Genomic DNA, 20,920 nt, shown 5'->3' with positions numbered 1-20,920 from the left:
GTCATTTATCAATGACGCATATCCCCCTCTGAGGCGTATTGCGCTGTTCTGGGAGGCGGAAGCCATATTGAAAACCACTGATCGACCTGTCATTACGCATTAACTACTGATTTTTCGTCTTTTTGCCATTCAAACTTTGTCTATTTGTCAGGAAAACAGATATCCCAACTAAAAGTCTTCAGAATAACATGTCCACAATGAATCCCGAATAGTAAGTAGCCCTGTTATCGTGTAATTATTAATGTAAAGGAGTAAAATGTGTCCGTTTTCCGCGACGTTCCGCGTTCAAAAATTCTTCGATTCTGACTTGATAGTAATAAATATATAATGTCCGAATCTATTATTTATCTGAAAATCAAGGAATGTGTTTCACTTGCGTAAAATTATTTTTGATACATCGTATTGCCACATAGGGACACTTTCATTGAGTCAGGATGATTATTTAGTTAAGGGCGCTGTGCGTGGACTTGAGAAATTTTAGGCCGGGAGGGCTGGTCTGTCTACTCTTTTTGGTGGAGTGTCAGTACAAAAGAAGCGGATCTGAGTTGTACATATTTGGCTGAGTTCAATGAGATTCCAGTATATTAGGGTTCTGTTATGGGAAAGCCAAATGGGAGCCTAGACCCATGGTCAGACCTGTAACCGGTGACAACTCGTAAAATTCACTGGTGACGACCTGGTTATTAACTTTCGTTCGAAGTATGTCTCGATCTTCTCATCAATGTTTAGAAGGAAGAGGTTATCATTAGAAGGAGGGGAACCGAACGTTTCAGTTATTAGTGACAGGTATTTAGCCTCGTCGAGTGAAGAGCTGTCTTCATTATTGATCAGGCTGGTCTGTTGTCGTCGTTGATATTCTATAGTCTGATCAGTGTTTGATGGATTATATCATCAGCAGTGATGCTGAATAAATTACTTTATCAGCTTAGGAAATTCCAATATTTTATCCATTAATATGCTCCGGCAGTTTCTGGTGAACATGCGAGATACCCTGAAGGATTTCAATATCGCATTTGAATTATGAAATGCAATTGTATTTGCTAAATTCCGATCAATTTAATCCAGACTTTGATCAAATCCAGATATTGTTCACCTTCATTGATACATGTCTAAAATGATCGCATTTAATTGGATTTTCTTAAGGCTTTAAAAATCATCAAAAATTGTAGTGCTATTTTCAACATTTAATATTGTGTGTTGTTTTATTATTCTAGTGACTACCTATTCAAACTTTTACTAATTGGTGACTCCGGTGTTGGAAAGTCTTGTTTATTATTACGATTTGCTGTAAGTATATAATATCTGACCACGTTAATCTAGTGGTTGGTGATACTATTAAATGTAGTGTAACAGCTGTCCTTATTCTCTTAGTGACCCTTATTTAGACATTTTCAGTTTCCATGGTTGTGAGTCCACATTATGAGAAAATTGGTTCAGTGTCATTATTTCAAATGTTTTGTTGTCAATACAAATATTTTATTTGTCGTTTGATTTCAGGATGATACATATACAGAAAGCTATATAAGTACCATTGGCGTAGATTTTGTGAGTAGATTTTGTATTCGATATTTCTGATTTTTACCGGTAAATCATGAAATGCTCATCGCTGTTTTTTATTGATTACAGAAAATCAGAACAATAGAATTAGATGGGAAAACAATCAAGTTACAAATAGTAAGTCGTTGATAATAAAATACCTAAGAGTTCACTGTATTATTACAGATAAAACTCGAGCTTAAGTCTAAATGAGGACTTACACTTTAGTAAATTGAATTGGAAAAACAAATTATGACCAAAATAGAGACCGCTTAAGTGATGACAACTTGCATATGAATCGAGTGATGAATCCAAAATGGAAACAACCAGAACATTTTGAAACACCAAGAAATCTAAAATTTATTAAAGGCTTAACAATTTTGGTTTCTTAAGGAATGACTAATAATGACTTTCTCAAGATATGATGTGTTAAGTTTGAAAAGAATATTTTCAATGTTAAAAACTTGTCATCGTTGGTTTGACACTTCGATACATTGCAAATTTCTATCTTTTCTTACTTCATGGATATTAAGATGATGATATTTAAGGCATTATTTTGAATGTTGTTTTACAGTGGGATACGGCTGGTCAAGAACGATTCCGCACAATTACTTCTAGTTATTATAGAGGTGCCCATGGTATTATAGTTGTATATGATGTTACAGATCAGGTAACTTTTCATACTCGTAAAGATTTACGGTTTACTGTTTGCTCCAGAGTCGATTGCCTCGGATAGTCGCATCCAATATATAAATATATATTTTCTTACTCCAATTCATCGGCCCTTCCCTCCTCCAACTGCCCTTGAATTCCCATACCTCTGACCTCAGAATTGATTGATCCGATGCAATCGCAGTTTACTTTATGTATATATCTCGCAATGAAAACTATTGCTATGAAGCTCTGATTATATCGTTTTATGTTCGATTGCAGGAATCTTTCAACAACGTAAAACAGTGGTTACAGGAGATCGATCGATACGCGAGTGAAAATGTGAATAAACTTCTCGTCGGTAATAAATGTGACTTGACCACTAAAAAAGTTGTAGACTATACGACAGCCAAGGTTAGTAATAGATATATTCAAACCTTAACTTAATTCGGTTAGTTTAATCCGGATTTCAATCTAATGCAGATTAATATTATGGTCCACCTATACATAAATATATAGAATATGATGTTCAATCTAGATTGGTTGCAATCATGGGTTGCGAATGATCGGAATTAAGTGGGTTCTACGGACACTTTAAGACTAAGAGACGCGGATAGTAAAATTTGTGAATTTATTTGCAGGAATATGCTGACCAGCTCGGTGTTCCATTCCTAGAAACTAGTGCAAAGAATGCTACTAATGTCGAACAAGCCTTTATGACAATGGCAGCGGAAATAAAGAATAGAATGGGTCCAGTAACCCCATCTGCAGATACAAAACCGAATGTAAAAATCAACTCAAGCACGCCTGTCAAACAGTCTGGCGGTGGATGTTGCTGAGTGGTTAATGAACATTTGGGGGGTGGGTCATAACAGCCATTTTGCATCTGCTCAGTGCAGAACTACAGCTCTGTTTCTTGTAACTGGTCATCATTGATAAATTGTAATACATACATTATTATAAGTTGTACAAAATAAGCAGTCGTTTGGTTTACATTACTTGTATGATGGATATAAGTAATGGTAATATTGATTTCGAAAGTTCATTCGACTGTGTATCTGATGATCTGATTATCCGGAGCTGTTTTTCTGCGTGTTCATGTCATTGAGACGCGATCACCACCATTAAAATGATATATCGTATATAAATAAATAAATAAAACAAATGAATAAATATATATATATAAATATATATTTAAGTCCAGTTAAGAATTATGGATGGTGTTGATGAAATGTGTACATAATCTACCGACAGTTTCGATGTTCTAGCTCTAGAAGCTTTTCTTGTCCATGTGGAGGCATGTTTTGACTTTGTTGGGGTTTCAATTTCTGGGCTCTAGCATTGTCTTCCTGGGCTATTTGTTTTCACTCGTCTGTGGTGACAGCTTCTAGACTTCTCATGCATTCCCCGTAATGTTGCTAACACAATGATGACGATCATTCTCGGTCCTAAATGGCGATGAAATGTTTTCATTGAGCAACGGAAAATTCGAATGTTTTCTAAAGATGAAATGCGCGCGATGGAAGTTTCTAATTATATTTCGGATCGTAAAGTATCGTACACCGGTCGCGACATTTTTTGCTCGCGTTCTGTGTATTTGTAACTGGAATTTCGCATCTGTGATCCGTATGCATGGTGTATGATACTAAGGTTAATGATGTTGTGTGCTGTGCATTAATCTTCAGCAAATACCAGTTGAAAAATCATATATTTGATGGAAATGTGTTTAGAATTTAACTATTATTTTGAGCTGGTAGATGCAGTATACTTTCTCCTGGATTTTTATATATGCATATTTCCTCATTTTTTGGTAGATGATATTTAATTTCATAGTTTTCCATTCCAAATTGCACACTGTAGTTGCATTTGCAAATCTCCAAATTTTTGCTTTGATCAATAATGACGGAAAAAGAACTCGACATTCGTCCAAAAATGCTTTTTATCGAAATATGTAGTGGTGCTTTAAAAGTCTGGTAGGTTTTTCCTGGTGATGTGATTTGTTGTGACCTCAGTGCAACTTGCGCAACTTTTTACGAAAAGTTAGCTGTTTAAGTATTTAGTAGCTTGAAAATCTTGTAAAAATGAAATTGTAAAATTTTGTAATATTTAAGTAGATGAAGCTAATATAAAAGTAGTAATTACAAAACAAGTCCACTCTGTAATTATTGTTAAGTTAATCGGTTCTCATTTAGATTTTCCTGAAAATCCAGCCCTTGATTAGTGTTCTCCCAGCGTTGCATGAGAAAATCATTTTATGAGCAAGTTTCATAATTTTGAGAGATGATTTTATTTTAATGATTCACACATAATATGAGAATGAATGATTGTAATTTACTAATTTGTAACATATTTCCAGAATTCCATGTAGCTCATTTATGACTCGTAGTATCTCAACATTTTAACCCCAACAAGTACAGTGTATATGGTTCAATTTCTACATCATCCACTCTTTTTTGTTGACCTGGGTCCAGTGTTGAAAGTTGGAACGCACATTGTCTCTTGAGGTCCCTATTTATTGTTTGATTATTTTTGTGTAATTCCCTCAGTGAACACATTTGGTATGATTCTTATGTGGACATAAATTCGCGTAGATAAGAAATCTATATTTATTTGGTTGTAATTTCGATCGATATTTTGCTCATTATTATTTAATTGTTTGCGAAGATGAAGATTCCTCCCTCCTTAAAGAGTTGATTGTCTGTTGAAGTTTCTTGAAATGGCTTACTTTGAAATAAGTACTAAAAATTTCCAAACTGAATTTGAAATCTCTGTAATGTACGTACACTTGTATGTCTGTATTATTGTATTGTCCTCATCTGTGCATTCATTAATCAAATTTAACATTCTGATTATCTCGCGTGTAATTAGAAGATTCTTTACCCTCTGGTCTCCTATGCCATGAAGAAAACTTAGCTAATTTTGGTCCAGAATGTAATTGGCAGTATTGTTTGGTCTTGCTGGCTACAGTCACTATTTAATATTGATTATAACATGGTAACCCCTGACTAGACCCTCGAAGTTTTTCAGGGTCTTAACTTGCATGGTGTGCAAACTATTTTAATAATTCCACCTCTGTAAAATAACAGGCAGATGCTAGTCAAATTTGTTTGACCATATCCTAAACCTACCGGTGCCGTGCAAACTCTGGGTTTAAACTACTGAACGAAGAAGATACTATTTTGTATTAATGAATAGTGTGTTTTTATTGTGTTTTGAGAATTAATGATGATAACAACTTATGAGTTTTCTGACTAATATCAGTTTCTCAAAACTTTTCTTCTGTGTTCAATTATTGAATTTCTGGATGTTAAAATTCATTCGGTGTATTGTAAATGCAATGTTTGATAATTGTCATCGATTGTTAAATAACGAGTATGGTTTTGGATTTTGGAATCTAGATGTGCAGCAGGTACCATCTGCCTTCGGTTGTCTGTCTATATTGGGGATTTTCTTTGGGGATCGCCAACATTGAATGTCTTGATTTGTATATTTAAATCAGAGATGATAATAAAAGAAATAGAGTGTACATAACAATTATTACTTCGAGTTATGTTGTGAATCCTTCATAACAGCGTAAAGAAGATGGTATATTTAGACTGCACAGTTTCATCGCACAGATTGATTGTATCATGGCCAAAAAAGGTATGTTTTCAAAAGTTTAAGAGAAATATCTAAAACATCGATGTTGGAAAAAAATAGATTTTAACTACCCAACCAACATCATTTCTTTCAAAGGCCACCAGTGTGGTGGCCAAAATATACGGTCACCTAGCGGAATTTCTGCGAACTAATGTAATCGTGAATGGTTAACGGTCTATCCCGTTCATTTAGACCGGCAACCAGTCTATGCTGTTAAATCAGTTCGCAGAATTTCCGCTAGGGGACCGTACATAAGTCTACACTGGCGAGTATGGTTAGACTGGTGCCCGGGTCTCGTCACGGTTCAGTTGATCCACATGGATAATCAATAAATCTGCTAAATTAACTGATACGCTGATGATTCCAAGAAAATATTATTAATAATTTAGTTAGATATATCAACAAGGTAATCCATGATATCTCTAAAGAAAAGATTTTTATCGAAGATGACGGGAAACATCGGGGGAAACATGCATCGTCTGCAATCCGCTAGATGGCAGCAGCATACGATATCTTATTTGTTTACTTTTTGGTCCGGGCGCCGACAAAAACATGTGTATCAAGAAATATTTTTTAATGAATGTTACAAATTCATATTCTATGTTGATTTCCGATCTATTTTTGTGCCTTGCAGTGGCTAGAAAACACTTCTGATCTTATTTTTGTGCCAAGGGCGAGGCACAGCGGCGGACTGGGAGGCTGGGTGTGAAGGTCCCCGAGCTAGAATGGCAGACCGTGGGAAATTAGGGTCAACAGGAACAGGTCCCGACAGAACGAATTATGGAGCACCTTACGGACCCACTAAACCAAGAAGAATGTCGAAGAATGAACAGTGGGCAGCTGCTGTGGGACTTTCTCCAAAACTTGGTGGGGATAAACCTACGCTACGAATTAACAACTTAGACTCTCATAATAATAGGTACAAAACACTCCATAAACAATTGCTTAATAACTGTCGCTTTCCACTTTGAAACACGAAGTTTCCTATTATTAGTTTTCAGGATGTTGCAAATGCTTCACAGATCGGGATCCAATCGTGGATCACCAATGTATCAAAAGTTAGTTTAATCAGTTTCCCTAAAATCAAACTTAAACCCTCATCTGACGTATGCTTTCATTTATAGGGTAATCCTCCAGATGAAGAGGTTGAAAGGTATTCATTGAAGATTTTCACCAAAGGGGCTTGCCACATCATAATTTTGATAGTGGGGTCCACCTTCATGGCACCACTATCGCTATGAGAGTGGACCACACATTGATCCCCTTTCTATCAGTAATTGGTCGATTGTTTTATCATTCTATATATAATGAACAATTTTCACTTTCATGTAGTCCATCTTCGAAAGCGCCGCCATCGCCGGTTTCTCCTAGTGTCAACGTAACTAGCGCTCCCCCGTGTCTTATCGTCGTTGATGATTCAAACGCAGGTTAGGTCTTATTCAATCGTTTGTTCCACATTAATTCAGAAGAGGTTTTAAACGCTACTGTTTTTACTCATAATTAAGATGATCCAGATCACGAGGATTTTGAGCCGCTGACGATGTCGAATAAGGGTCGTTATATTGGGCTTCCGAAGAACGATAGGAAACTGTCTCGAATCGATGGTGCTTCCATACGGAATTTGTGAGTATTTCACAGTTTTTATCTACTCCCAAATGTTCATCGAATGAAGTTTTACCAAAATCGATTAATTTTGATAAGTCTCGTTTTCGTCCAGGCGGACAACGGGAGATCAAACTAAGCATTAAATAAAATTACACCAACTAAATGAAATTACAGAATTTCGACCCACAAGTTTCCACGGCACAACGAGAACGTACTGAGTCAACGAAAGATGTCTGCTCTTAATTTTTACGGCGGTCCCGAAATGAATGACCAATTTTTAGCAACTGATCCAACCAATAAACCCACATCTTATGCAACGCTAGATAAAATCCGTAATCGTAGTCGAGCAGTACTGTTCGTAGAACCGATGCAATCTAGTGAAACCAGCTTACCCGATTCAGCCGGCTCACAAGAAACTTTGAAAACTGATTTTACGGGTAATGTTTAAAATTTCAATCATCTAATATCTATAGTGTATAAATTGTTTTTATGATTCTGATTGTAAGAAATACATTGAGAATGTGATTTTGACTTTTCAGAGAAGACTAAATCGGTGACGTCAACTGAACCAGAGGTAATTATTTCGGCATCGGAAAGTATTCTAAATTCAGGGTGAGATCTTCGCATTCTATCTCTACTTGAATGATTACAAACTAATCTGCATAGTTGATTTCAATAGACAAGTAACTGACTAATTGAAGACGCAATTAACCGAAGAAAAACTACAGTTTTGAAAATGGGTCCTAGAATTGTGTCGAGACACGTCGACCTTTTCTTCAAATAATCCGCATAGAATTCGCGTAATTTGCAAAAAAAGATATTTTCGTTTTCAGCCTGGAACCTCTGGTCAGAAAAAGAAAGGTGAATTTGCGAGAAAAATAAGTCTATGTATAAAACTAGCTATTTAGTTACATCCAGCCCGATATTTTCAGAATTGGGGACACTTGGACTTGGTGCGATTGTCAATTTGAGAAAATGGCGCCTGAAATCTCGAGATAAATATGGACAGAACAGCAAAATGGGATTCGCCATTGTTCGTATTATTCAAATCTATATTCATTAAACGTAGGTTTAATATTAGACAAATAGAAGGAAAGACTATCTGAATTTGTATCTCTATTTCAAAACAGGACGAGGAACATTTAAAATTCATGAGAAGTTTTGCAAAAAAGGCGGCAACTCAGGTACTGCAACCGACGTGCCTTCAGCTTTATTGGCATTGATCCAATTACATATACGTTTTACTTTTCATTTCAGATTCCTTTGCCATTGTTGATAGATATCTATCTAGAAGTCCTCCCCATTCTACAAGAAACGGTCAAATGTAAGATTTTCTCCAAAATGGCAAAATTTCAATTTCAAAAGGCGTCCGTTCATTACTAAATCAATTCGTTCAGATGACGGAAGTGGCTTTTTCACAAAGCTGACCCTAAACCTAACCCTTATCCGAGATCTATTGTAACGGGGGTGGGGGGCAAATTTAAATTGGTCCGTATCGTATGTTTGACACAGGTCAAAATTCTAAGGTAATTTTGACTGGTCAGTTTTACCATGGCCAAATGACATGGACAGACGTAAAGCGTGTGGTAAATGTAATTGCCTCTTGTTGCGAAAGAGACGCATCCTTTCCTCATCTTTCTGTTGTAGGCTATCGTGAAATTCTTGGCAATTTCCACAAATTGACACTCGACGCAGAAGAACGAACAGAAGAACTTCAGAGAGAAGTTACAGCTATGATGTTGAATATGTGATCTGAATATCAACATCGATCGTAATAGCGCAAACAAAACAAGTTTCATCTTACATAATATAAAAGACATATATTTATCTTACAAAATCTGTTACACGTTGGACATTGAATGCAATAAGAATTTTTACAGTGATACTTTCTATTTAAATTTTATTAACATAAAAATGTAGATATCGTTGGTTTTCATTTTACTGTTAAGGTTAGGGTTACCTAAATACACAATGATTTCGACTAATGTAAATGAAATAAAATCAATTATTTCTCAATACTTGTGTATATCTAGTTTCTCTCATTTCGATTTATTAGTTCTATTCCCTTATCGTTTCAATACAATACACAACAGACTAATCAGTCATCGGTCTGTATGTTTAGTTTCATGATGATTTCATTGAATATTTTCACAAACCTACAAGGCAATATATCTGATACCACCAAGTGATTGGTTACTTACTAACCACAGATAATGGCATCGCTTGACCATTAATAACGCTAAAAAGCAAACCACAAAAAATTCAACAAAGTAAACGCAACAAATAATAAATTACAGATTAACTGTGTAATAAAAATAATACATCACATCATTAGTAACATCCCAAAAAACACTTTTGGTCACAGATCAAAGAAGATGAAGAGCATTTAAAACTTGGAATAATAGTACCGGTTTACAAGGGGAAAATGATAAATGACCATCAAAATTCAAAATACATATACTACAAACAATATCGACTTTTCTCATTGAAAGATCGCGTTTATAGTTCCAGTTTAGTAGCGAAAGCTCGTGCGTCAAACAAATAGTTAACCTATATAGTACTGCTCGTCTCGTTACTTATTTTAAACCAGGTTAACACGGCTACTCTACGAATATAGTTACAGTTGTGTGTTTGGAATCTATGGGTTCCTAGTACAGAAAATCAGGTACAACTTGAATGATATAATCTCACATTTACACATGATTCCCGAGATCAGTCTGTCACAATTCATACAGCCAATAAGTACATCAATGATAAAGAGTATGTATCATAAATAAATATCGATAATCAGATAAACGAAAATCACGAATGAATTGATTAAGTTCTCGGAAATGATTTATATCGAATTGAAACTCGTCTTCTCTTTATAAACCTATACATTATAAATATCATAACAAACATAATTATGGCGAAAAATAACAGGTGGGTGTAAGGTAGTGACGAGCTGAAATGATTGTCAATACGCGATGACGTTTTCGACGAATCTTTTCGATGACGCGGTTGATGATTCTCTTCGAGGTGAATGTCTTTATTTTCATTCTTGCTGTTGTAGCTATCGTCGTTCGCGTCTTTATTATTCGAATCTTCTTTTTCGTAATCGTAACGATCGTAATCATCATCTGCAGCATCGTCTGCCGGCTGATGTTTCATGCTGTTCGGACCGATAACAAGTTTTTTCTGCGGTTTGATTTTATTCAGCGTATGGGCGGCTTGATTTCGGGCAACGTTTGAATCGATGTAGTCATTCTCATTAGCCTGATCCGGCGAATCGTCCTCATCATTTGCTTCATCCTCTTTGTTCTCGTCACCTGCATCGTAATCATAAACTCGACTAGTATTTCGACTGATTTGACCGATGATTGAAGGAATGTTATGCACTGGTTGATTACCTCTCAACGGATTTGTTTTCCCGTTCGATTTTATCGAAAGTTCTCGGACTATGTCAGCTGGATCTTCGAGGAAGTAATGCAGGTATATTCCGAGCACTCCGGCTGCCACAGCAGTCGCGTGAACTTCACAACCATCTGAAATAATTCCATCAATAACTAGATTGCTGCGGGTCAATAGAATATGAAATAATCGAATTCTTTAGAACAAAAAGTTCGCTCTGATACTCATACGTCCTCATCAGATTTATGTTGGATTATTTCGATTCAAATATTACCTGATAAATGCTTCATCGAAAGAAGTTTTCTTCTCATCGAATCATCCGTCCTATCATTGGCTTGCTTTATTTTCTGTTTGGGTTGATTATCATCAATATTGCGATTGTGTTCGATTCTATTGAGAACAGCTTCAGCACGTTTCAGCTCGGCGATACGATGTTGATCGTCGCTTTTTACTGGCGGTTGTTTAGCAACGCGATGTAAACGATCATTAACTACAGATAAATGTTTTTTATTCAACAGAACAGCTCCGGAATCTGTGTAATTGACTTTTGAAGATAGTTTTGGTGGCTGTGCGATATGTAAAACTGCGTACGGACTATGAGTAGCTTTCAGTTGAGTTAATCGTGCTATATTTAATTGATGCGGTGTTTTTCTGTTATCTCTCTTCATCTGGTCGTATCTTTGTTTAGCTACATTCACTTTTTTCTGTTTTGCAGGATGATTATTCCTTCGATTTTGCGACGGGACGTCGTCTTCAGAATTTGCAATAGGTTTTTCGTTATTTTCTGTATTTCCGAAGCATCCGCTCGGCTTCTGCCATGAGATGATTTCCTTCAGCAATTGAGGATGCAAGAACTCGCGTTTGAATCCATACGAGGCACAAACTATTTCTGAAATTCATTTTTAAAAAAACATATAAGCAAAGTGATCGATTAGTTTGTTAGTTTTGACAATCAGCCAGCTCATAATATACTTACGTTCCTCCATAAACAAATCCTGGTAACTTTTGACAACTTTATAATTTGCTTTGGTGAATTTTTCCTGCATTGAATTCAAGATGTTAGCGCAGAGGGTGTGCTGCCAACCCGCGATACCATCCGGCTGATCGTGAGCTATTAGCCAGCGATCCAGTCGTGGCAGACATCCAACCTGTTTGATGAAAGATAATTCAGAATCAAGTTACAGTGAGGGCCAGTTCATAAAAAACACATCCCCAAGATTTTCAACCCCTCATTATCCACATCCTTATTCTAAACATATGGTCATTTTAACGCTCCCAATGATGTCTGCATACATTTATGAACAGTATCTCTTAATAAACTTTACCTCCTCGGCTAATTGTGAGTATAAGACTTGATGGGTAATCGCGTAATCGGTCATATATTTAGTACTGGTCATTAGTTCTAAACAGTTCGATGATGGTTCACATCTTTTATGTAACAACTCCTTCATACAACTATCACTTTTCTTTTCATTCATCACTGAAATAAATCGGCATCAAAATGTATCTTATACAAATGAAATTGTTCATACCCTAACAGGGAACATTTGAATGAACTTCAGGGCACCAGAAAATCTAAACATTCGTCATAACCGACAGTTCATTATATCCAGTATGAAGGTAATTAGATTGTCTTAAACTTGGGACATATTCTATATACCGGTATGTAAAAACCAATCAATCGTTAATGTACATTAGTTTCTCTAATGATTTACCGATATGTGACTTATCCCATTCAACTTTCGGCCATTTTCTACTCATGTCTAATTTTCGCTGCGGCTTCCAAACTTTCCACGGACGACTGATAAGAAAACCGAGATCATTAAATTCTTTCGCGTAGTTCTCCTTAATACCGGGCAGTGTATGTTCAGCGATGTTCGACGATTCTTTATGAAGCATTTCCAACGTGGAAATTAAGTCATCTTTCAGTTTAGGAAATTTATCTGTTTCTTGCTCTTCCAGTATCAAAGACAAATGACCTAAATTAAGAGATATGGCATGTGCAATCATAACAACACATCTTCCAATTACAACAGTTTGTCGATCAGTCAGTCAGAATTGCATACCTCTCAATTATTTTTTTCACAGCCAAAAAGTTCTTGATCAAATTAATATAAATCATACACAGAAAATCAGTGCAAGAAGTTAGTTTTTACTCTACATCAATCAGACGTTTTCCTTCGTTACTTAGTACAACAACCCAGAAAATTTACCTTCCAACATTCTCAGCCCAAATACTCCATCAAGAATCATTTCATTTTGATTATATTTGTAAAACAACAGGACTCTTTGGATAACTTTAATCAGGTCGGGTACGCTGGGTTCGTTGTTGGCTGCGACCGCACAAAAATACAATATAAATGCAGCAGCGACGGCTCTCCGAAGAAGAGCCATCATTGATGCGGAAAATTGACCGTACAGTGGCGCCTCACTGAATTGTGTGGGGGAAATATGAACTAACTTACTCGAATGCCAGGGTAAGAATATCGTGCAGTGAAGTTAGTTCTCAAGTTTGCCGCTAATGAGATGTATAGGGGCAGCACTTAACGGTCTAGAGCTCATACCACGGTGGCGGGGCTAGAGATAGAACCGTTTGGGACATAACTGGACTTACTAAACTGGCGCTTAACTGGCTTTAACGATCGTTCTATTAATTAAACTGCTTTTCCATGGGGTGTTTTTCTTTAATCCTGCAGCCATCGATGGATAAAAGACGAACAAACAAAGTGTCAAATATACTATTATGATTGAAGTCCAAAAACATAAAAGAAAACATCAAATATTTATAACTACCAAATAAACGATTTATTTGTGTATATTCAATACAAGTAGAGAATAATGTTACGTAAGATAAAGTCAATATTTAATATATTATCATTAGATTGTCTGTCAGACAAATGATTTGTTTCTAGCCAGGATAAGCAAGAAAACATCAAAAAATTTATCAATTATGATGCTATATGAATATAATGCAAATAATTTGTAGACAGAAAGTGTGTCATGCAAAATGATAGTTGACTGCAAAGAATATTGCCAGTATTGCTAATGCTGCATTGGATTTAGCCATAAATCCCGGTAATATGCTGAATATTATGTCACAATCAGATATCTATGGATTCAAATCATGGAATGTCACTTTACACTTCTGTGGTGTACCATCAGCTCCCATAACTTCCATACTTCAGTAATAAACTGCTTATTTCAACTTCAGCATTTTTGTCCTGAAAATTAAAATCGCATGAAAATTAACCTTTCACGGACTCAAAACTGGAAATACAAAAGGAATGTAGTCACTACTTACATCTGCAGTCAGTGCTGGTAGGTTACTGGCCTTTTGAAGATACTTTGCTGCCGAGGCATAATCACGTTTTTCTATATAACACTGAAAATTCATTGATACAAACAATCATTTAGCTTGGTCGAGATCACCGATATTTTTCAAACTAAAATCTTTAATGAAACAAGCGAAAAATAATTTACCTTAGCTACATACAGTAAATTTTCTTTCCATTTTCCTGGGTTCAGCTTATCAGCCTGCAACAAAATATCAATAATTCAAGTTTCCTTTTAAGAAGGAGAAGGAATAAAAGTTCTGCACAAGACTCAACACGTACTTCTAAGAAATGCTCTAATGCCTCTTCAACTGTAGACGTAGGAGGATTGGCAAATAATGTAGACGCAACCTTTCTCTCCAACCAGGACAACATGTAAACCTTAATGACACAGATAATAATGCCAATTCTTAATGCAAAATGCCTTTAAGTAAATGTTGATGTACGAAATGATAAAATATACTTACACCATAACACCATCTTCCTAGAAGATAATGTGATGACGGGTCTTTTGAATTTATACTGATTGCTTTTTCTATATGTTGCTGAAAACACAATTTGATATCAGAATTATGACCTCAAACTGTTTAATTCAAAAGAAAATACATGTCATACCTTGAATTTAAATCCATTGGCTATTTTTTCTTGAGTCGAAAGGTAATCATTAGCACTTCCCAGAGTTATGGCACACCTAATAAAATGATGAATGAGTTTATCGGAAATCTTTCAAAAATGATGAACTCTAAAATATGAATCAATGAAACTTACCATTTTTGGATGTTGGAATCATTTTCGTTGATAGATAGCGCAGTATAAGCGAGGTCTTTAGATTCAAACACTAATTCTTTCTTCTTCTCTTCATCGCCTCCATCTCCTTCAATCGTCGACATCATAAATGTAGCTTTTGCATAACGCCAAAGAAAATCTGTGTCAGAGGATAGCTGAAAAAAGAATAGATTAGAAGAGACAAGAACAGATGTATCATGCATCTTGAAGATCGAATGCTCCTCATAAACGAGTTGAAACTCACTAATGACTTTCTGTTTCGGAGAAGTTTATAAGCTCTCTCTTTATCCCTGTCACCACCTTCAAGTAACTGATCAATTTGTGTGAATAGATCTGTTTTTAATTCTTCCAAATTTTCATGCGACACATCAGAATAATAAACTGAACTACTCGATGTACTTTGCAAACTGGCAACTCTCGGCAAGTCATCTCTGAAAAAGTACATTATTTGTGTCACCTGCGGCTAAATATTGGAGGAAAAGGCGGCTATTAGGCTGGTTTCAATTAGTCAATTCTTTTCTGGTGCATTTGTTTCGACCAGAATACGCTCTACCTAAATCTTATGGATGTAAGAGTTTGTAATCCATAAACGCTATTCATAAATCGGAACACATTCAAACCAAACCTGCCTTAGAACTAACATAACAAATAAAACAGGCAATATGGTGGGACTCGTTTTTGTATAAATCACAGGAATCCTTACCTTCCATCAAAGGCCTCTTCATAAACATCATCATCTTCATCACCACTACTGGGATGTACCGAATAGAAGCCTGAACGTTTCTTTTTAGCCAAGGAATCTCGAAGCTCATTCACTTCCCTTCGCAGTTCGTCGACACTACGGGACAATTTTAACAAATCTTTGCCGAACTTTTTGTAATATAAAACAGTACTACTGGCCCCGATCAATATACCAGTACTCAGGGCTGCTACCCAAGAACTATGTTCGCGAAGAAAACTTGCCATTTTTCCAGGTTGTCGAAAATAAATTGGATTTCTGCACACTAAAAAACTGTGCCACCGGCGAACCGTAACAAGCATCACAATTCTCGGAAAACCCGGAAGTAAATTCCTTTCCCAGCGGCAGTGAATTGTCAACAACGATATAAAATCAAAGTTTGACCTTATCGTTTACTAGATTAGTATGAAATTAAAAATCAATATCCTTAAAAATTATTAGGAAGATTCAGTTCGATACCAAATCGTTATTCTCCTCGTTTTTGGACTTTTGAAGTGTGATCCGTGCGGACCTATTCCGGGAATTCCCACGAAGTCCGGAAGTAAATAAAACGTCACAACCGAGTCCATTTGAAGTAATCGGAAATGCCTTATTTACTGATAAGTACGCAGATAAGACTGGTAAGTAATGTTCCAGGTTACTAACTTATCAATTCAGATTGATAATCGTGAAGTCACTAATATTTAACCCTTGAACTGGTGAAGACCGTCCCACCACACATCTCACTTGTCAAACTGGTAATGCTATTTATCGAATAAAACCTACTGGCTACTACGATTTATATTGGGTTAGGTGCGGGCCGATTTGTATACACATCCGTCTGTACGTAAGCCGATTTGACAATCAATATTCAGTTAGCAATAGATATTTTGTTAAATTTAAAGGTCACAACTTACGTCATTTCATTGCTCCCACAACGCAAGCACTCAGTAGGTGTTCCTTCCAGAGGCTAATTAATCATTTCACGTATTATATTTCATGTACTAATACGGATTAAGTAACGCTTTCCTACTGTTCTATTTTGACTAGTAAATACTACATGCTAATGTTCAGTCAAATAAATGCAATTTTCATCATTTCATTGTTTTCAGGAGAATGGTCCGACTATTTGCGGTGATGAGTCAAGTGATCCTGAATTAATGGCTTCTCTTGGGGCTTCATTAATCCAACAAGTAGGAAACAATTTGTAAGTTATTTGAGTCATGAAAATTCCAACAATCTCTGGTATTACGTAGACCCTATTGAGTAAGATTATAAGGTCATTTCTAAATTTCAGCAAGGAATATCAATCTGAAGAACCACCAAGAATTATTCTGAATAAACTAGAAAAGTTAGACTACAAGGTTATTGCAATGACTGGTATCGGCCAGACCTGTGTATGGACCTGCTATAAATCATAAATCTCGGCAGTCTTTCAAATACAATACATCGACCATCCTTTCTCAGACTTTGGGAAAGTTGTTTTCACGCGATTGAATGAAATTACGGCTTAAGATGGTATTTTTCACTTAAGCTGTCACTAATGCATGGTTTACTGTATTTACGTTTCAATATCAAAACTATTCCTCGTTTTTTTTCTGCTGCATCGAAATATATTTATTAGTAGTAAATAGTTATTAGTGCATATCAAGTATAAAGATGCCATCAGTTTTTGATGCATCTCGTTATATTCCAGTATTATTGTTACATGACGGTATCTAGAAAATCTATTTAATCATACGAATTAAAAGATATTTATCTAAATTCAAGTGTTTATTTTTCTCTGATGCTGAAGATTTATATCGCTAGCTGCGATGATCAGGCAATCAACTTGCGAAATGTCCAGATTCCTCGAAAGAAACGTAAGAAACTATTGAGTCTGTTATATGAATGTTCTACTGATGTTTATTTCTTCACTTGTTATGAAGTTGAACAACAACTTTTGAGTATTCCACTACAATGTATTTTTTTTCTCATTGGATGGACTGATACATTCACCATTCCTGAAAAAGAAACTGATTTACCGTAATCAATGTTCACCGATTGAAAACGGAATAATTATCGCACAGATATTACAGTAGACTCTGCTTTCCTTGGATCTTGTAGGACTGATATATCCTCTTAGGCAGTTGGGAGACAGGATAGGTCTTAATCACGACAAATTGGGAGTTGGCAAATTTGTTATGTATTGTCTGGGGCACGCGATTATCCGAGGCAATCGACTCCAGGGTAAATAGAGTCTATTGTATATAAGGTAATTAGAAGTACCTTGTATTCCGAATGGTAACATTATTACAGTACCATCATACTGATAGGCAGCAGATTCGTTTTCAGACGGTTCCTTACACTGGTGATTTCATCCACCTAAAGAAACAAACAATAGCCAAATACTGAATGGTTCTAAGACTGACGAAGCAGAACAAATAATATATATTATATTGATTGACATATCGTTACTAATGCTGAAAAAGAGACCATTTCATGAGCTACAGAATGCACCAGACATTTTACTAGTGGAACAAAAGGAACCATCTTTTTTAGATCATTAAAACTAGTTGAAATCAGGGGTTAATGGATAATGCATTTTATGAGCGATAAAATATTTGACTCGAAACGAAAGTTTGAAGGACCTTGAGTCGTTGTATATGTGCATGTTGTAACTCGGTACAGTTACAATGATGTTCTGGAAGACCAAAAATCAGAATGTTTTATTAAGTGCATGATCAGGAAAATTTCACACATTCGTCACACAATTCGGTGAATATGAATGAAAATTGCACTCATAACGAGATAAATATTTCATTTTTTTGAAATATAAAATCAAATTGAACATCTCTGTTTTGAGTACAAATGACTTATTAATTGACGCCAGACCATACTCCCATACAAAAAACATTCATTCAGGTTTGCATTAGTCTTCATTTGCTATCATGGGAATAATTTGAAACTGCTCAGGCAAATATCCATGCACAATTGAGATTGACAAGACCTTGCAATTCTGAAATGACCAGCAATTCTAGGTATGGCAATGAATTCAGAAATGATCATTATGCTTTATAGATTTGGACTCTGCTCGTGACGGAATGATAAACAAATACATTCGAAATTGAACGGATTATTAAGACAAATATCGCAAAATCAGAGCAGGATCCAAGCTCACGAATGATTGATGCTTCAATGAAGAGATTTCACCACTTATGAAAATGATGAAACATGCATGAAAACAAGCAAGTGAGATGAGAGCAAACCATTCACGCAACAAATTCTTCCCGTCATCTTTTAATTATTAAGACTTACCTAATTCCCCAATATCCAAGATCAATGCAATTGAAACGCCATTGTTTATATTATTAGTAGTCAATATGACAACGGTCACAAATGAGCTACCTTTAACTATTAACAGCTGTTGAGATGATTTCAATAATTACCCATTAAAACCTCCAGGGAACCCCTGCTATTTTTGGGTTGAAATATGTATATATAAATATAAGATGTATGATTGTTTTTGGACAGCTGTTGATCGAGGTAGAAATATTACACGGCAATTCTAAATTAGATCAATACTTACTGCATGAGAGTTACAGTTATAACAACATTAATCATCGTCAAATTAGAATTAATTCTGATCATCTTTTAGGAACAAATTGTTAAAATCTAAAACTAATTTTGACTGAAATTGCAATTAGTAGAATTCATCTATATTTAAATCATCCCAAGTATGTACATGTAATGGTAATCACAATGTATCTTACTGAAATGAACTAATGAATATGGCAGTGAAATCTGAGGGGTAGCTACATGTACTGGTGATATGCACATGTATTGCTTGAGAAACAGGATAACAGTGAAGGGCTTCGCCAAAAAATCACCATCTTATTCAGTATCATTTCACGAAAAACGTGTTTTTTCTAAGCTTGAAAGGTATGAAATCGTTGTACAGTATAGCTCGGTGATTTTCTGATGAAGTCCTCATGAAATACTATACCTGAAAGATGGTATCTTCAGGTGACACTTTCAGTATAAGTGCCCAGGAACATCGACCAGTTACACCAGTCTTGGTGAAATGGGTATGATACAAAACATTTCAGATCAATTTTACAGTGCATGTTCTTCAATCAAACATCAATACAATACATTTTATTTCATAGTCACGCAGTATAATTAATCCAAAATGATTTGTGTTGATATGACAATGCAAGAACACTTCAAAATACATCGTAACAATCAAATGAATATTGAAACATCCTTGAATTGACTATTATAAGGTTGCTGTAATGAAAAGGAAAAGCAGACATGTGTTGAATGATGTCGAATCCTTGTCTAAAACACTGGAAACTTTGGGAGATTCCAGATTATTCCGTCAGACTTTCCTTCGATGAAAATGAAAACAATACTTTCGCTTCACAAAAATGCATCATTGACGTTGAATGAAAAAATAGGACTCCAATAATTTCTAATCTCGCTACTTTTAGTGAAAATCTCAATGAGCATTTTTGCTTTTAAGCGGAGTACTTTGAAATACTGATGGGGCAAGTGGTCGGATGTACACTCTGATGCAATCACACACTCACACAGAAGATATACGATATCGAAAAATAAGAAACTTTCATGAAAATTGATTGGTAAAACATTTCTTTGAATTTCAGAATGAAGCAGAGAGTAATGACAAACTGTTAATCCCGAATAATTAATTTCAGTCGCTGAAAGACATCTTTACGAATTTCATAGCAATTCGTTTCAACCAAAAAACAAAAAAAAATCAAAATAAAACAAAATGAAATGAACCACAAAATTCCAAATATTCAACGCTGTTAATGATTATAATACTGTAACAATTTCTATACAGATATCACAGGCCAGCACTCCCACTACACAAACAGATCATGCAGGGCCGCTGGGGTCTGTGAAAATAGATAGGAGAATCAAAGACACCACCACGGCAATATAACTCAACAGCCGATATTTAAGTATATATAGAGCCAACAACTTTTATGTGATAAGCACTGTACACAACAGACTTTTACAAAATAACAATTCAACGATAAAATCCCGACGGGATTCAATACATAATAATGATAAATGAAGAAATGATGATCACTTTGATCGCGGCACACGTCGGTGCTTAAACTGTAATTACACAAAGACGTTAACATCGATAAAATATCTGTTTTAGTCTTCCTAAATAACGGTCACGATCGGCGTATGAATGCGCGTGTATATATATATATACACTATTATACATATATATATACACACACATATG

General features: G+C 35.6%; 4 protein-coding genes and 1 long non-coding RNA gene across 6 annotated transcripts; 2 read left to right on the top strand and 3 right to left on the bottom strand.

Annotated features, from left to right (window-relative positions):
- The first annotated feature begins 28 nt into the window (after positions 1-28).
- LOC141915091 (ras-related protein Rab-1A) lies at positions 29-5,721 on the top strand. The gene is made up of 7 exons (XM_074806531.1): positions 29-211; positions 1,215-1,287; positions 1,498-1,545; positions 1,627-1,674; positions 2,111-2,206; positions 2,470-2,601; positions 2,829-5,721. The coding sequence occupies exons 1-7, from the start codon at positions 189-191 to the stop codon at positions 3,024-3,026; spliced, it is 618 nt and encodes a 205-aa protein (XP_074662632.1). The 5' UTR covers positions 29-188; the 3' UTR covers positions 3,027-5,721.
- Positions 5,722-9,270: 3,549 nt separating this feature from the next.
- LOC141907235 (uncharacterized) lies at positions 9,271-13,208 on the bottom strand. 2 transcript variants are annotated; one of them, XM_074796830.1, is made up of 7 exons: positions 13,035-13,208; positions 12,537-12,800; positions 12,147-12,301; positions 11,798-11,969; positions 11,096-11,710; positions 10,821-10,955; positions 9,271-10,739 (listed from the first exon to the last, which is right to left on the bottom strand). In XM_074796830.1, the coding sequence occupies exons 1-7, from the start codon at positions 13,072-13,074 to the stop codon at positions 10,249-10,251; spliced, it is 1,872 nt and encodes a 623-aa protein (XP_074652931.1). In that variant the 5' UTR covers positions 13,075-13,208; the 3' UTR covers positions 9,271-10,248. The 2 variants fall into 2 exon arrangements, with proteins under 2 accessions (XP_074652931.1, XP_074652922.1); XM_074796821.1 differs by having other exon boundaries at positions 9,271-10,955.
- A 462-nt stretch (positions 13,209-13,670) lies between these two features.
- Positions 13,671-16,284, bottom strand: LOC141899648 (regulator of microtubule dynamics protein 1-like). Its single transcript, XM_074786076.1, has 9 exons — positions 15,643-16,284; positions 15,184-15,370; positions 14,922-15,094; positions 14,769-14,844; positions 14,621-14,698; positions 14,436-14,534; positions 14,302-14,355; positions 14,123-14,203; positions 13,671-14,042 (listed from the first exon to the last, which is right to left on the bottom strand). The coding sequence occupies exons 1-9, from the start codon at positions 15,978-15,980 to the stop codon at positions 13,980-13,982; spliced, it is 1,149 nt and encodes a 382-aa protein (XP_074642177.1). The 5' UTR covers positions 15,981-16,284; the 3' UTR covers positions 13,671-13,979.
- On the top strand, positions 16,207-17,368 carry LOC141899656 (GTP cyclohydrolase 1 feedback regulatory protein-like). The gene is made up of 3 exons (XM_074786088.1): positions 16,207-16,298; positions 16,770-16,864; positions 16,955-17,368. The coding sequence occupies exons 1-3, from the start codon at positions 16,263-16,265 to the stop codon at positions 17,076-17,078; spliced, it is 255 nt and encodes an 84-aa protein (XP_074642189.1). The 5' UTR covers positions 16,207-16,262; the 3' UTR covers positions 17,079-17,368.
- An 86-nt stretch (positions 17,369-17,454) lies between these two features.
- Positions 17,455-20,915, bottom strand: LOC141899666 (uncharacterized). Its single transcript, XR_012618641.1, has 3 exons — positions 19,643-20,915; positions 17,926-18,021; positions 17,455-17,660 (listed from the first exon to the last, which is right to left on the bottom strand). It is a non-coding gene; the product is annotated as an uncharacterized LOC141899666 (long non-coding RNA).
- Positions 20,916-20,920: the final 5 nt, after the last annotated feature.

Source organism: Tubulanus polymorphus, chromosome 1 (assembly GCF_964204645.1).
Source record: "Tubulanus polymorphus chromosome 1, tnTubPoly1.2, whole genome shotgun sequence".
Classification (NCBI taxonomy): Eukaryota; Metazoa; Nemertea; class Palaeonemertea; order Tubulaniformes; family Tubulanidae; genus Tubulanus; species Tubulanus polymorphus.
Note: the sequence above shows the minus strand (reverse complement) of the source record. Positions and strands in the feature narration are given on the sequence as shown.

What these genes read in the sequence shown, in the direction of transcription:
- LOC141915091 (XM_074806531.1), top strand. Translation starts at nt 189, where the DNA reads ATGTCCACAATGAATCCCGAATA. An exon ending in GTACCATTGGCGTAGATTTT is followed by an intron (nt 1,546 to 1,626) that starts GTGAGTAGATTT and finishes TATTGATTACAG; the next exon opens with AAAATCAGAACAATAGAATT. An exon ending in TATATGATGTTACAGATCAG is followed by an intron (nt 2,207 to 2,469) that starts GTAACTTTTCAT and finishes GTTCGATTGCAG; the next exon opens with GAATCTTTCAACAACGTAAA.
- LOC141907235 (XM_074796821.1), bottom strand. Translation starts at nt 13,074, where the DNA reads ATGATTCTTGATGGAGTATTTGGGCTGAGAATGTTGGAAG. An exon ending in ATGGGATAAGTCACATATCG is followed by an intron (nt 12,302 to 12,536) that starts GTAAATCATTAG and finishes GATTTATTTCAG; the next exon opens with TGATGAATGAAAAGAAAAGT. An exon ending in GGATTTGTTTATGGAGGAAC is followed by an intron (nt 11,711 to 11,797) that starts GTAAGTATATTA and finishes AATGAATTTCAG; the next exon opens with AAATAGTTTGTGCCTCGTAT.
- LOC141899656 (XM_074786088.1), top strand. Translation starts at nt 16,263, where the DNA reads ATGCCTTATTTACTGATAAGTACGCAGATAAGACTG. An exon ending in TAAGTACGCAGATAAGACTG is followed by an intron (nt 16,299 to 16,769) that starts GTAAGTAATGTT and finishes CATTGTTTTCAG; the next exon opens with GAGAATGGTCCGACTATTTG. An exon ending in CAACAAGTAGGAAACAATTT is followed by an intron (nt 16,865 to 16,954) that starts GTAAGTTATTTG and finishes TCTAAATTTCAG; the next exon opens with CAAGGAATATCAATCTGAAG.
- LOC141899648 (XM_074786076.1), bottom strand. Translation starts at nt 15,980, where the DNA reads ATGCTTGTTACGGTTCGCCGGTGGCACAGTTTTTTAGTGTGCAGAAAT. An exon ending in GAAGAGGCCTTTGATGGAAG is followed by an intron (nt 15,371 to 15,642) that starts GTAAGGATTCCT and finishes GTACTTTTTCAG; the next exon opens with AGATGACTTGCCGAGAGTTG. An exon ending in GATTCCAACATCCAAAAATG is followed by an intron (nt 14,845 to 14,921) that starts GTAAGTTTCATT and finishes TCATTTTATTAG; the next exon opens with GTGTGCCATAACTCTGGGAA.